The 13,840-nt window shown below is 39.5% G+C and overlaps 1 protein-coding gene across 1 annotated transcript in view; it reads right to left on the reverse strand.

Moving 5' to 3' along the window:
• Positions 1-3,123: 3,123 nt before the first annotated feature.
• Positions 3,124-13,840, reverse strand: part of PLXDC2 (plexin domain containing 2) — a 406,458-nt gene continuing 395,741 nt past the window's right edge. Inside the window, exon 14 of the mRNA XM_024765446.1 lies at positions 3,124-12,928. Within this exon, the coding sequence (XP_024621214.1) occupies positions 12,812-12,928 (117 nt within the window). The 3' untranslated portion in view covers positions 3,124-12,811. The remainder of the gene's footprint in view (positions 12,929-13,840) is intronic.

Here is a 13,840-nt window from a genome sequence, read left to right on the forward strand (position 1 = left end):
TGGTCTTCTTCAAACAACATACATTTCCTCAGTAAAATGCCATCTAAGTAAATTCGACACAACACCGTTTTACAAAAGGGATGCTTCATTTTTCCGCAAGTCGCATATCTCTTTTTGGCCATGCGTTTTTTGCTTATTCAGGATCTCACTTCAAGTCATCCTGATGCAGAGTTAAAACATTCTAGAACAAAGTAAGACGCAAGGTTCTATGGCATTTAGAATACTTTATGCCTCCCATCCTCCAGGCTTACAGCCAAACTGCAGCAGGAGAAATTTGCTTCACATTCTATCAAGGCTCATGCCACAGTGAATCCTTTTGGGAGGAAATCTAAATTGCAGTTGTACAAAGAAGTCTGGGGAGAAAAATAGCCCAGTGTTACCCTGCAACCCCAAAATGTCTGTAAAGTTCACCGTAAAAAATGTCAGGAGAATATCTGGGAGAAGTTCAAAGCCCTGAGTAAAGTTTATTGCAGCCAATGAGAGGAATGCACATTTGAAAGGGGTCAATTAACATTTATCAGGAGGTGCTGGCATTTGTGAAGTGCATTTACTCTGGGAGGCCAAGTGCATCTCACTGTGTCTTTAAAATGATAACAACTCACAGAAAAGAATAGGCCCTTCACTAGGTGGAGGCTGGGCTTCCTACATGGCCTCGAGTTGCGAACGCGATGGGACTCTCATTGATTTTCTCTCTTTGACACATTTTTGAAATTTCCAAAAACTATAAACCCCCTACATTTAGACTTGTATGTAGATGGGAGGCCTAAGGAGTATCACAAAACTGTTGTTGGTTTCTGTGCTTCTACATTTGTGAGAACCAGTCACAAGGCCAGTCGGCTTCGTGAACCTGACCTCCAGTAGACCTTGAGACTCATTCTATGCTCACTGTAATCTATTAGCATGTTAAATGACTCACTCACTTGTGCCATGACAGTTGATGGTTGCTATGACAACAGCCGGACGAGCCCATTCTTTCTGCAAGTCTCATTTTCTCTCCATCATCTAAGTGGGTCTTATCCTCTCCCCATTCTGAGAGATTTATGACTCCTGAAATGGAGTGTTGCCTTGGTTCCCAGTCCCAGCTACACCCCTGTTCTTGGATAAGTCATGAATATTCATTCCTCCCTCTCTTTACTCAATTCCTTCCCTTTTACCTTGACCCTCTTATACATATGGTGTCTCAGCCCTGGTCAGGTTGAGAAGTCGGTTTGTGAACTAAGTTCCAGCTTCTCCACTCTTTGGCCATTGAATAAAGCTTGTGCTGTTCCAGTCTCAGCATCGGTTTTGTTATCGGCTGTGCGAATCCAAGCAGAAAAAGGACCTCTGCGGCAGAGAAAAGGGGTCAAAGGGTCTCACCGCAGCTAGGACCTTGGCACGGGTCCAGACAACAAATTAGTTAACGTTGGGTTTTATTAGTAGAGGACTGACCAAATGGAGGCCACGATCTGAGAACTAAGGAGAAATAGTAGTCATAGAACAGTAGCCAGACATGAGTAGTTGTCTCCAGAATGGTGTCCAGCTATGTCTCCCCTGCAGTTCATCCATTGCTTCGCCTACTGGGTCATCTTTCTAAAGCGGGGTGGTTTCCATGGCCCCTCTACTGCAAAAGTTTCAAGTGCATCTACTGCTTTGAAGTCATACCCTGAAGGCCTGTGCATGTCATCAAGGGCTTTACTCTCCAGGCTTTCTCTCCTTGCTCCTCTACCCCGGCCGGTCCGTTTGCTCATAGCACCCAAACCTAGGGCTGCCTGTGTTGTCCCCTGCTGAAGGCCTACTCACCTGCCAAGATCATGTTCAAATATCCCTTGCTCCGTGAAGGCTGTCCTGACCCTTTCCATACAGAACTGACTCGCTCCTCCTCTGTAACTTCACTGTACCCTCTATTTCTATCCTCGGGCCTATCAACCTTGACCTGCCATATTTGTTTAAACGTTTGTCTCCCCTACTATACTATAGGCTAATTGAAAACAAGGACTTTATCTGTTTTGTTTGTGGAGTCCTGGGGTCAAGCACACTGCATAGCACAGGATAGACATTCAATGAATGTTAGTTAAAATAAACTGAGGGGGAAAAAAATTCCTAACTCCATGTCAGAAGGCTCTGATTCTGAAAATAGTGGTTTGGAATAGAGGACCTGTGAGGAGAAGACCCGAATTTATAGGAGATAGATCTACAGCTAATTTAAAAGTTTTATGATTGTCATTAGCTTTTTTTCCCTTAACATTTCCACTGCATTATTAAAGAAATGGTACACATTAAAAGCACTGGCCTTAATGTTTTTGTACTGTTAGGGAAAGTTGCATGATTTGCATTAATAACTTTTCCCTTTGGGCGTCATAAAACAATTTGCACCGTTTAAAATCGCAGTTCTGAATTTACTCTGTGATATCAAAGTTTAATCAGCACAGTCCAAAAGATCCATACAGAGGTAAGATTTTAAAAAATCACTCTTGAATTACACAGAGCAATTGCCCAACCAGCGCCACTGGCTGGGATTCCCGGCACCCTCTGGTACTTGCTCCCTGGTTCCGGGGTTCAGGCCTGTGGGTACTCGGAGCTGTTAAAAGGATAGCCTGAGAGTGGTGGATCAAGAAACAGGGAAAGAATATTTGGACTTCAAAGCACCTCAGTTCAGACATTCTACTTAAATTAGCTGAGAAAGACGTACAATCCTTTCCAGTTTGGGAAAAGGGGATGGAATAAGAGAGAACCTTCAGCAACTCATTTGGAAAGTCACGGAGGTTCGCGAACCAGGACTAGTGACAGAGGCAGAAGCTGAACTGCAGCCCCTTGACTTATTCCGGTATGAGGATTTTCACTGGCAGCTCAGAGCCCACCTGTCTGGCCCAGAACGACACAACATTTGGGCTCTGTGGGTTGTGAGTGGAGACCAAGTCTCCACCTAGTGGCTGTGGCATTCCAGGTGCTCCGTTTTCTATCGTTCACTCTAGTTGGTATCAGTCCCACACTTGGGCACATTTAGAAACAAAAGGATTTTCTACCCTGTCATTAGCCTGTGGCTCTGGACACTGCAGGTAGATTTTCTTCCACAATAGGTAAAATGTTTCAAAAGCTAATGGTGGAAAGAAAACAAAAATACATTGAAAGACACGGATAAACATGTTTAAGAAATTAAAACAAAATGATCATTTATTGTTTTTAATATGTAGTCAAATATGACAGCAGTATTACGCAAATTGCTCCCTTCTCTCCCTTCTAAAAATCCCAAACGTGTTAACTCCAACCGAAAGTGAAAGAAAACATGATTTAATTCTGAAAATCGCAATTGACAGAGAGAACACACATAGCATTTGGTCACCACCAGCTTCCAGAACTTAAAAGATAAATTGTGTCACCATGGCAGTCGATACACTGGCTTTCTTACAAAATTATTACGAGGAAAAAAACCAAACCAAAACAAGATTCCCCACATACTGTAAGCAGAAGAAATGCAGAAAAACTTGGTTTAAGAAGCTGTGTGAGGAGAACTTTAATGAATTATTGCAATCATAATGATCCCCAGGGAAAAGGTAGATGGCAAATTAATAGACTGTAAGGAAATACATTCAAACTTAGATAATTAATCTTACAGTGAAAATAATCAAGAAGCTTGCAGAAGTATGTAGCATCTGAATTACTGACCTTAAACAGAGGACTCCAGTAAAGGTCTTCTGCTATCAGACACCATCAGTGCAAATTCAGATACAATCGTTTTTACATTTGCAGGTTCAGGTATGTCAAGCATGAGGTCATCATGAAGTATGCGAACATTATTTTACCATGAAAAAATGTGGTCTCCGATGTCTCATTGACATGGCAAAGGAAATAGGAATGATGCGCGGAGGACTGGAGTAACTTCAAAATGCTCAGTTTTCCAAGTATTAAATGAAGTTTTGGAAAAACTCAGCAAAATTAACCTTCACCTGGCAGACATGTCCTTGATTTGAAGTCCAGGGCTGTGGAAAACAGAAACAAACTCGCAATGTGATGGGCTCACCCACCGTCTTTCCTTTTGTTTGGGGCTGAGTGGGTGTAGAGGGTCGGCTTTTCCCCCCAGTGTTCTCTTTCAGCAGCTCCACAGAGAGCTTTGTGATTCTGACAAAGGCTACAATTATATCCACTTCGAAATGCATTTACAAATATTCCCTGCGCTGGTCCAACTGGCGTGAAACACAGACAGCCCTCTGGGTGCCCGGCTTCTCCTCCTTTCACCCTTCAACGTTTCAAATGACTACAGGCAGAATTACCAGAACAGTAGTAAATTCCTGGCACTGGAAGTTCCCATGATCCCAGCTGGCATGCAAAAAAAAAAAAGCTGTTTCTTTTTCCCCCTGAAAATAATGTACTTCCCAGGCACTGTCCAAATGCCTCAAATGAGGCAAATGAGAGATTTGTTTTGACCAACCAATGAAAAGACTTCCCCCTTCTCAGCTAGGGCCCTGAGATTTAGTTCTAATAAACACAAAGTGTTTGTGTCTAAAGAAGCTTAATTCATTTCCCTAAAATGATTTTAACATTTTTCAGCAAGGGAAGCTCTGATTTCACTTGATGGTATTTTCAGAGTAGCCTGGTGGAAGACACTTCATATGAGTTTTTACTTCCCTGCTAAAACTATAACACTCGAGTATATTTTTGTTCAAACTAGCTTTAAAATGGTTGCTTAGGCGTGACCACGAAGTCTAGACCATAGGATGGAGTCTGGGTCCCAAGATGGTTAAACTTCACAGAGATCCAGCTCTGGGTCTACAGGATACAGTACCCTTTCTTATCTTTTCCTCAGGAAAATTATTTATATTTTTTATTGTATTTTATTTCCTGTGTGTGGTTGGCTGTCTCATGGTCTCTGGTATAAGGGATTCAAAGAACATGGCCATGCCTTGTAAGTCAGACGGGGATAAGCAAAAAGCCTCTTTTTGGTCATTACTTGCACGTAAGTAACCCAATTCCCTAGAGCAAAAGCCTTAATGATTTTCGGATTGGTGCCCTAGAAGAGGTACAGGTGGATGATGGCTGAGTTTTAGCTTAATGAGGACCCTTTACCTTCTGGACGTCACATGTTTCTCAGCATAACTTACAGGATCTGTGCCCCAGTGTCTCAATGTCTGGCCGACTTAAATTCGAGGTGGTCTTCATTGAATATTTATTTGCACGTTGCTCTGAAGAAGTTGAAAATTCTCCTTGATAGCATATTTCGATCTTCACTTTTCCCATGAAGCATTCCCACCCACCCACTCCTATACCTCTTCCCACGTAACAAACGTCTAAAATTAGTTTCATGCTATGTATCTATTTGATAGGCACAAAAGGCTTACAGCTGCATGATTAGTAAGTGATATTTTGGTCATGAATATATATATATATATTTGTAATGCTAGGGAAGAGACAGAATTTTTTTTTTTTTTTTTTAAATCAATACTCCAGTGGTAATGAGAGAAGTCACTGAGGTTTTTCAACTGGAATCAACATGAATATATCACTATCTGCCAAGGCAAAATTTTTTACTTTAGTCCATTAGGAGAGGCATTTTTTATTAAAGTAATTCTCAAATGTTAATAGATCTTAGAAATTAGAAAAAGATGAGCACCAGCATATGACTTGCATTAATTTTTTCCAGCTTTTTATTCTGGATTTAAAGTAACATAGACTCTTTCAGTGTGGATAGTGATCTGGAAATTAACAAGAATTAACACTGAAAAGCCAACGACGATGCGTTCCATAACTTTGTTATGGAGAATCGATTCAAGAATTTAGGCGATTTTACTTGAACAATTATCCTCTTACTGCTTTGCAATAATTATTGTGAGAGCAGTGGGAACCGGATGGTTTAAAAGGTATGTCAGACAGTAATTAGGCAGATACGTTGCACTTTAAGTTGAAATTGGAAGGTCAACTTAATCAAAGCCTTAAGTGTTACCGTAGTGTCTGGTATGACAGTGGTAGGGAAGGAATTCATATACACACTTGAGGATCTCCTCGGTTGGAGTTTTCTGATTTCTGTGATGGTCTTGGGAGAGGTCACTCTGGATGTGCTTGTCAATATTTTATAGCCTTGGACTTCCTAATCAAGGCCTTTAGTCGAGTGTGCATATTAGCAACTTGTAGCAAATAATTAAGAACGTTTCCAAAGTCTGCGTTGGTCTTTTAGCAAAGGAGTAGAGGGAGACCTGTATTCCAGTTGGGGGTTTGTTGTTATGTCTAAGATACTCTTAAGGGGTTGTCTTTTATAACTTCACCAAGTTTTCCAATTGGTGCAGCACAGACACAAGTACAAACACAGGGTTATTTATAGGAAATTACAGGAAAGCTGAAATAAGGCACATTAAATCAGCAGGAACTTTGGCTTGACATATTTAGACATTTGGACATTTCCAACTTTTGATTACTTGGGACAGTCAAATTTTTTTCCCAAAGAGGGGTAATAAAAAATCAGTATCAGAGACAGAAAACTCAAGAAAAAAAAAGAAATAGAAAGCTCATGCAGATATACTTAAAATTAGATGTACCAAACATCAACTTCTATGCACATTTTGAAAGCAGGATGACGGAGCACGATCTGTAGACATGTGAAATAACCAAAAGAAAACTCCTCCAAGTCTCTGAGATACTGAAGTTGTATGACACCAAGTCCCCAACTGAAGCAAAAACCATTGCAGCAGCTATTTCAGGGCAAAGTAAGAACACCAAACAGCCTTATCTCTCGCTATGAGAAAGTAAATTCCTAAGTTCCAGAGATAACCAATCTTCTGATTTCTCAATACATTTGTAAAACTGAGAGATGGAGAAATAGATAAAGATGATGTCGGGTTGTGGTTGAACTAGTGACTTTTATAGTCCCTTCTAATTCAAAGAGTTTCTGATGTCAAGTCTTATTATTAATAAAAAACCTATCTATAATGAAGATTAAGTGACAAGAGAAAGAGAAACATTTCTTTTTTCCTCCTGATATATTTTATTCATTAGATAATTCAGTAGTTTTCCCAATCTCACCCCAGAGGACATTTGGCAATGTCTGGAGACATCTTTCGTTTTCACAGCTGGGGTGTGTGTGTGTGTATGTGAGCTACTGGCATGTAGTCAACAGAAGCCCGTAAGCTGCCAAACGCCCTACAATGCGAGGGACCACTCCCACCAGCCCATCCCCCATCGAGAATTAGGGGGCCCAAAATGTCAACAGTGCTGAGGCTGAGAAAACCTGAGACGGTCTAATGAATGACAAACAACCACGCACACCTAAAGTGCAAATGTTTCTTTCATCTGCTGGTGCTTCTGGAAGACCTTGACACGATGATGCTAATTCACAAAGCCACACAGAAATATGAGAGTAAGATAGTGAACTGTTACACCACCTGATCAGGAAGAATTTAAGTGACCTACAAAGTCCTCCAGGGTCTGGGACAATTTTGGATGAGTAACTGTTCCTCTTATTAATGAAATTAACACATCCTTTGAAACACAGCAAACAGCAGAGATGGGCAGTGATGTATCATATTTCAGAAACGTTCCTCAGGCCAATACTTGAGAGTTCCTTATCTAAGTAGAATAGAAATTGGAACTGGAAATTGGATAGAGCAATAGTGATCCTATCAATTTGCAGAGTTGTGTTTGAGGATTTTACCATATTACAATTATCAGTGGACATGCCTGATCTCTTATTGTTTGTATTTATCACTGTATATCACAAGATCTAGCACAGGAACTTGGTTCCGGGAGGTGCTCAACAAATATTTAAGTGCATTGGCTGGTTGAATGAATGAACAAATAAAGAAATGAATCAAAGTGCTCTAAAATGTAAAGTGCTCTACAAACACAAGGAAGTAGGAGTATCTAATACATCATGCCAGAGACCTCATACTATTTGCTCAAAAAAGCTTCTTAGGTTCAAATGAATCATGATAATGTAGTAAGAAAACCTGCTATGAAGATTATTAGTTTTCAGGTACATCTGGGAAGAAATGAAGCAAAGGCAGTACAATTTTATATGGCACAAGGTAGTATTGCTAACTTAGGTGGTGGCCACAGGTAGGAGTGAAAGAAAGGGACATGCAAAACCAAATAAAGACTCTGAAATAGCCAGAACTTGAAATTACTAGCTGTTATAGAATGGTACCATTCCTAAGACACACACATGATGGAGGAATATTGGTCCAATGTTCTCTATCAGAGACAGAACAGAGAGTCAGTATAGCAATTAAAATTTGCTTTTAGGTAGAGTGTGCCATCTACGCTGCTTGGTTGGCCTTAAATTGCTGATGAAGGGCTGTAGGCAAAGGGAACTGGAACAAAAACAACCAGTCAGGAGTTTTAAGTTCAAGACCCAGTTCTGACGCTGGGAAAATTACTATATCTCTCTGGGCCTCAATTTTTCTGATCTGTAAATGAAGAGGTCGGATTAGATGACCTCCAGTGATTCTGGCATATAGATGTTGATGTTAGAAGCTGGAGGCTGGGAAAGTGAAAACAAGAGCAATCTTTGGGAATTAATAAAACACATCATAATAAAATATCTAAAAAATGCTGGAATACAAAGCAAAATAACATTTCATAGGAGGAAGAAGCCGTAACCATAGCATCTATTTTTCAGTTAGTCTTACTTAAATATTAATTTCTTATCATAGAAGTGTCTTCAACCAAGGCATGGGTTCCAGCAAAACTTTATTTTTTGCCCTGGGCTATAGACACTAAGGGCATTACCAAATTTATACTCCCTCAGAATGAGGAAATAACATAAGAATTTTTTGCCAAAACTAATAAATCATACTAATCGGAGAATATATATTATCTACATATCAGCAACATTTAAATTTATTTTATTCCTTTCATATAGTGTGCATTTGCAAACTTTTACATTTAAAATTAAGTTCCACATATTTTTATATTTTAATGTGACAGCCCCTTACATTTGTGTTATAGGGATAAACCACATATTTGAAATTATTTGTCTGAGGTACTTTTTTCTAGAGAAGCTTGCTGGTCAGCTCCTGAGCTTCCCTTTGTTGTGAAGAGAAAACTGGGAAATCAGAAGAAACTAGAGAGGCTCAGTGGCTCTGTACAATAGAGAGCTGAGCCAGAGGAAGGGTGCACACAGGGGCTTTGCTGTGGGAGAGGAGGGATAGTTGAGGCTGATGCCATGCAGAGGAAATATTAAGAGAAAATATTAATATGGGAAAAAAAGAATTTAAGCAGTTCTGTGTGGTTTGAGCGGATTCTCCTTTGGCATTTTCTCAAGAACTGTATTGATTTGACTGTCTTTGAATGCTTTTAGGATTGATGGACTTTTTTCCCTTGGAATACAAATCTGTGCTGGTACTGGACCAACAGATGTGCTTTACATGGGTTCTGTTGACATAAAGTCTTAAAAGTCTATACATTTAGTCAATCTACATAATAATAATCTTGCAAGGAAGACAGGACAAAAATATTTTTATTTTCCAAACTTGCAAATTGAGACTCATGGCGGTTAAAGTGATTTTCCCAAGATAACATAGTGGAGACTCAAAGCTGCGTCAGCTGGGATTCTTTTCATTACTCTACGCTTCCTCTCTGCGAGCAAAAACGCTCAGATAGGCCCAGGAACTACCAAATCTCTTTCTTCTCCTCCTCCTTTTCTTCAAGGGGAGGGTGTTAAAAGGAAAGACCTCTACAGCAGTGTTAGTAGAATTTTCTGCAATGACAGGAGTGTTCTGTGTTGTCCAATATGGTAGCCATGAACCACACGTAACTACTGGGTGCTTGAAATAGGGCTAGTGTGACTGAATTTTTATTTTTATTGAATTTTAATTAATTTAAAGCGCTACACTTGGCTAATGGGTATAATATTGGACAGCACATTCTAGAAGCTCCCTGTGAGAGAGATGAGCAACTGCCCTAAGTATCTCAAACTAAAATAATAATGGGGGATAAACTGTACTTTATTATTTATCTTTAGTTTTCTAGTTGTTAGTATATCTTGAAGTCCAAACCTGTCATAAACAAACCAACACTGTGGTCAAGTGTTGGCTTAAGATATTTTTCTTGACTTTTAGTATCTTTACCTACTCACTAAATGTTTTTACAAATAATTAAGATGAAATAACTAACTTCCTCTGTAGCACCATTTATCTATTTCTCCAGAACGTTGTGTGTGTTCCTTTGCTATTCATAATTTGTAAAATTATTTTTATTCTCTCTCTACTATGTTCATAATATATTAAGTAACGTACAGATGCACCCTTTCTAATACATAATATATGTAAAGTCCAAAGCATCAGAGTCCATTCTGACTTTCCAGAAACTTTGTGTATGTCTGCTCTTCCTTTGCAGTAAATGGGCACAAAGAACAAACCAGAGATATAGAGTAGAATGGAAGTTTCATGAAAAAGAGGGATTCAGCCAGCCTTTCTCCTTACCACTAAAAGATTCATAAACAACAGAAACCTCTTACCACCTTTAACTTTGGGTTTGGTTGGGAAGTTTTCCCACACTTCAGCAGCCCTTTTTACTTCTGAAAAGTTTTCCCTATTACTGGGTGCTCTAGTTCATTGAACAATTTAGAGTTTATGTTATTTTACAGAATTGTCGATGTTTTTGAATCGAAAATGGAAGACGAGCTTCGAAAAGAATAAAGATAACATTACTACTTCAAAGAATTGCAAAAGGAGTTGGATATATATATGCATGACTTATATAACTGTCAATCATCTCCTATTGGAAGCCACACCTAACACAAAAGCCAGTGAAAGAAGCATCATCTTATCCTAGAAGGAATCGTCTATGTGTTCCTTATGTCTTTGTAGAGTACCCGTTGCACCAGTTACATTGGCAAGTCATTTGGTTATTGCTAACTGACCAAACCTACTCCACAAGAAATAAGTTGGGTTATTTCCTATAAACCGAACGTAGCTATAGCAGAGAGATTGTCATCACATCCTTCAATCACCTTGCTTGTCAATTTTTTTGCAATTATTATCTAAGCAGTTTAGGAAAAAATTATCACCCTCATCAGGTACTTAAAAATGTAAAGCAAAATATACTTGAAGGAAAATGGCATGAGTTTACATCGGACAATTGTGATGATAAAATACGATACTCTGTCAGTGGACTGGTGTCATTCGATGTAGACGTGTGTGTACAGATGCTAAGTTGGGAGTAAAGTGCTGCTCACGAGACATCTCTGCTTCTTGACACCTGAATCTGCAAATGTTGGACACGGTACCCTCCAGAAACCAATAGCTTCTTGGCACAAGACGCAAGTTTCATGGGTCGAGATGTTGATGAAATTGTACACACAGTACCTGAATTTAAACTTTAGGAGCTCAGTATATATATTAACCACTTTCCTCCTCCAGGGATGAATTTCCTGTCTTCATTCATGGGGAGGTTTCAAAATCTGGACTGTGATTATGGGGCAAATGACAGATCCATCTAAGGAGCTTTTTGCATCTGCTTTATTTCACCAGGGAGGGAAGGGGTTGATATGAATGGGAGAGCAGATCAAATAGGCAGGAAAATGATGGGCACTGCAACTAATTGAACCACTTCTGCTAAGTGACATAAAAATATTCTAATATTAAGGATTATTTTACAACTCTATGGAAGTATGCAGTAATGCATCTCGCATTTGTTTTGTCTTGATGACAAAATGCACTCTGAGTCACAAGAGCCTGCCTTGTGTTAGTTATAAACAAAAATATATTTATATATATATTTATGTAACTACTATGTGCTTCAAAGAAAATTACTGTATGATTCAGCAGGGTTCTTTCCTTCTTTTTATCGCCAGGGATGTGCTACCTTGAATGGCTTCTTAGATTGGAATCGACAATGAAATGGGCCTTTTGGACTGAAACGGCAAAAAGTAAAAAGCGGAAACAAAAACCCCACGTGTTCAGAATCCCTTAACATTTTTTGCCTCAAAAACGATTAAGGAACTCTTCGTATTGTTTCCTTTTGTTTCCTTCAGCCAAGAGCAACTGTGGCTTCATAGGACTTCACAGTGGGCGGTGGAGGCAATACTTCTTAAAACAAATCAGATGTTTAACTCTGAGGCAGGGGAACCAGAAGCCTCCTTTGCCTCTCCCTCCTTTCTCACACTTAGCTAAAAGGCTGTGATTCTGTCACTGCTCATAGAGTGGGCAACCAGAACAAGGAAGACGGAGGCGGAGGCGGAACCTCCAGGACAGGTAAAAGATTCATCCTGTAAAGTGATGAACTTGTTGGAACAGGTGGGTCTAGACCAGAAAAACAAAACCCTTTAGCCACATATCTGGTGAAAAGACAGAAAAACCTCTTATTTTGTGTTTGTTTTTGCTCCTGCATCAGCTCCTTTTCTCAGCAAACTGAAATATTCATCATTGCTCTTTTGAGTGAATGGGTTCAGGCTGTGGAACACAGTTATCAGAGAAGAATATTTGAACCAAGGTGTAGATCCCTCGTGAACTAAAGCTTTATTATTTTTTGTCTTGATCCCTTTGCAACCCTGTACCTTAAGCCAACAGCATTGTAATCTCGTCATATTTCTGATAAGTCCACAGATGTCCTGAGTGAACTATAGAAGTCATTCCACTAGGGAAATTCTATGTTCAGTGGTAATTGGTATCCTCTATAAGTTTTAGGGTTTTTATTTTTTAACCCTTCCTGGGCTGGGCTTGTCCAGAAATCTCATCTCCTTCTGACTACAGCAGCTTAGGGCTGCTGTGTGTGTGTGTGTGTGTGTGTGTGTGTGTGTGTGTGTGTGTGTGTGTGTGTGTGTGTGTGTGTGTGTCTTAAAGGTATAGGCAAATTTTTAGTCTTAACACCTGTAAGCCAGCACTGGTGCTGTTCTGTCCTAGAAATTTTAGCACTGCTCTGATACAATAAAACCTTCTTTCTCTCCAACTGGTTCAACCTCAGCATAGGCAGGATGGCCAGAACCTCTTCGAAACTTCATCGCAGGCCATCTGCTTGGGCGTCTCTGAAACAGGAAATGTAAAATAGTGAACACCAGGGCGATGGTCATATCATAAGAAAAATATATTTGCCAAATATTTTAGATGAACTTCTGATTTAAATTTAGTAACATATTAAATGATCTCATTACTGCCACGGTTGGCATTATACATGCTCAAAGCCCTCTCCATTATGGCAGTACCAGAGCCTCCCGGGTGACAGTCCCTTGGCCATACCTCCCCCCATAGGACTGAGAGCTTCTCAAAGGCATGGTTTATGCCTTATGCATATTTATGTCTAAAAGACTCCGTAAGTGTCCAAATATAACTAAGCAAAAGTGAACGGTCATAAAAAACAAGTCTTCTTAATGTATAGCCACTGACACTTTCTCTTCTCTAGAAGTTAATAATGATATCATTTCATTTCACTCATTAATTCACTCAAAAACTTAAGGCCATAAAATTCTACACAGTTCTTAGAAGTGTGCTTCAAATTTGGTGCTAGACTTCCTAGCAAAAAAAAAAACCTCCCCCCCAAAAAAAACAAAACAAAAACAAAAAGATCGATCACATTAATATTAAGCTAAGACTTCCCATAGATGACTTTTGTGTTTGAAAATTAACAGATGTCGTGCCCTGAAAACTGAATCCAACATCAGAGGGTGCAGACAATCTCAAACCTACGTAAATAATTGCACATGTAGACACTGGTCCTAAAATACAGGTTATTTGTATTGACACTTCTCCCCAGCACTGGGTCCATCAAATAAACCTTCTGTGATTTACAAATAGAAGTGCTAAAATGAATTATTAAGTTCCAGGAGCAGAAGACACTAAGAGGCATTTCGCGGCCACAGTGACACTAGAAACTATTACTCCATTTATCAGAGTGCTTGCAGTTTTGGAGTAAATAAAACGATAAATATTAAAGGAAGTTT

This window comes from Neophocaena asiaeorientalis, unplaced genomic scaffold (genome assembly GCF_003031525.2).
Source record: "Neophocaena asiaeorientalis asiaeorientalis breed wild unplaced genomic scaffold, Neophocaena_asiaeorientalis_V1.1 scaffold217, whole genome shotgun sequence".
In the NCBI taxonomy this organism is placed as follows: domain Eukaryota; kingdom Metazoa; phylum Chordata; class Mammalia; order Artiodactyla; family Phocoenidae; genus Neophocaena; species Neophocaena asiaeorientalis.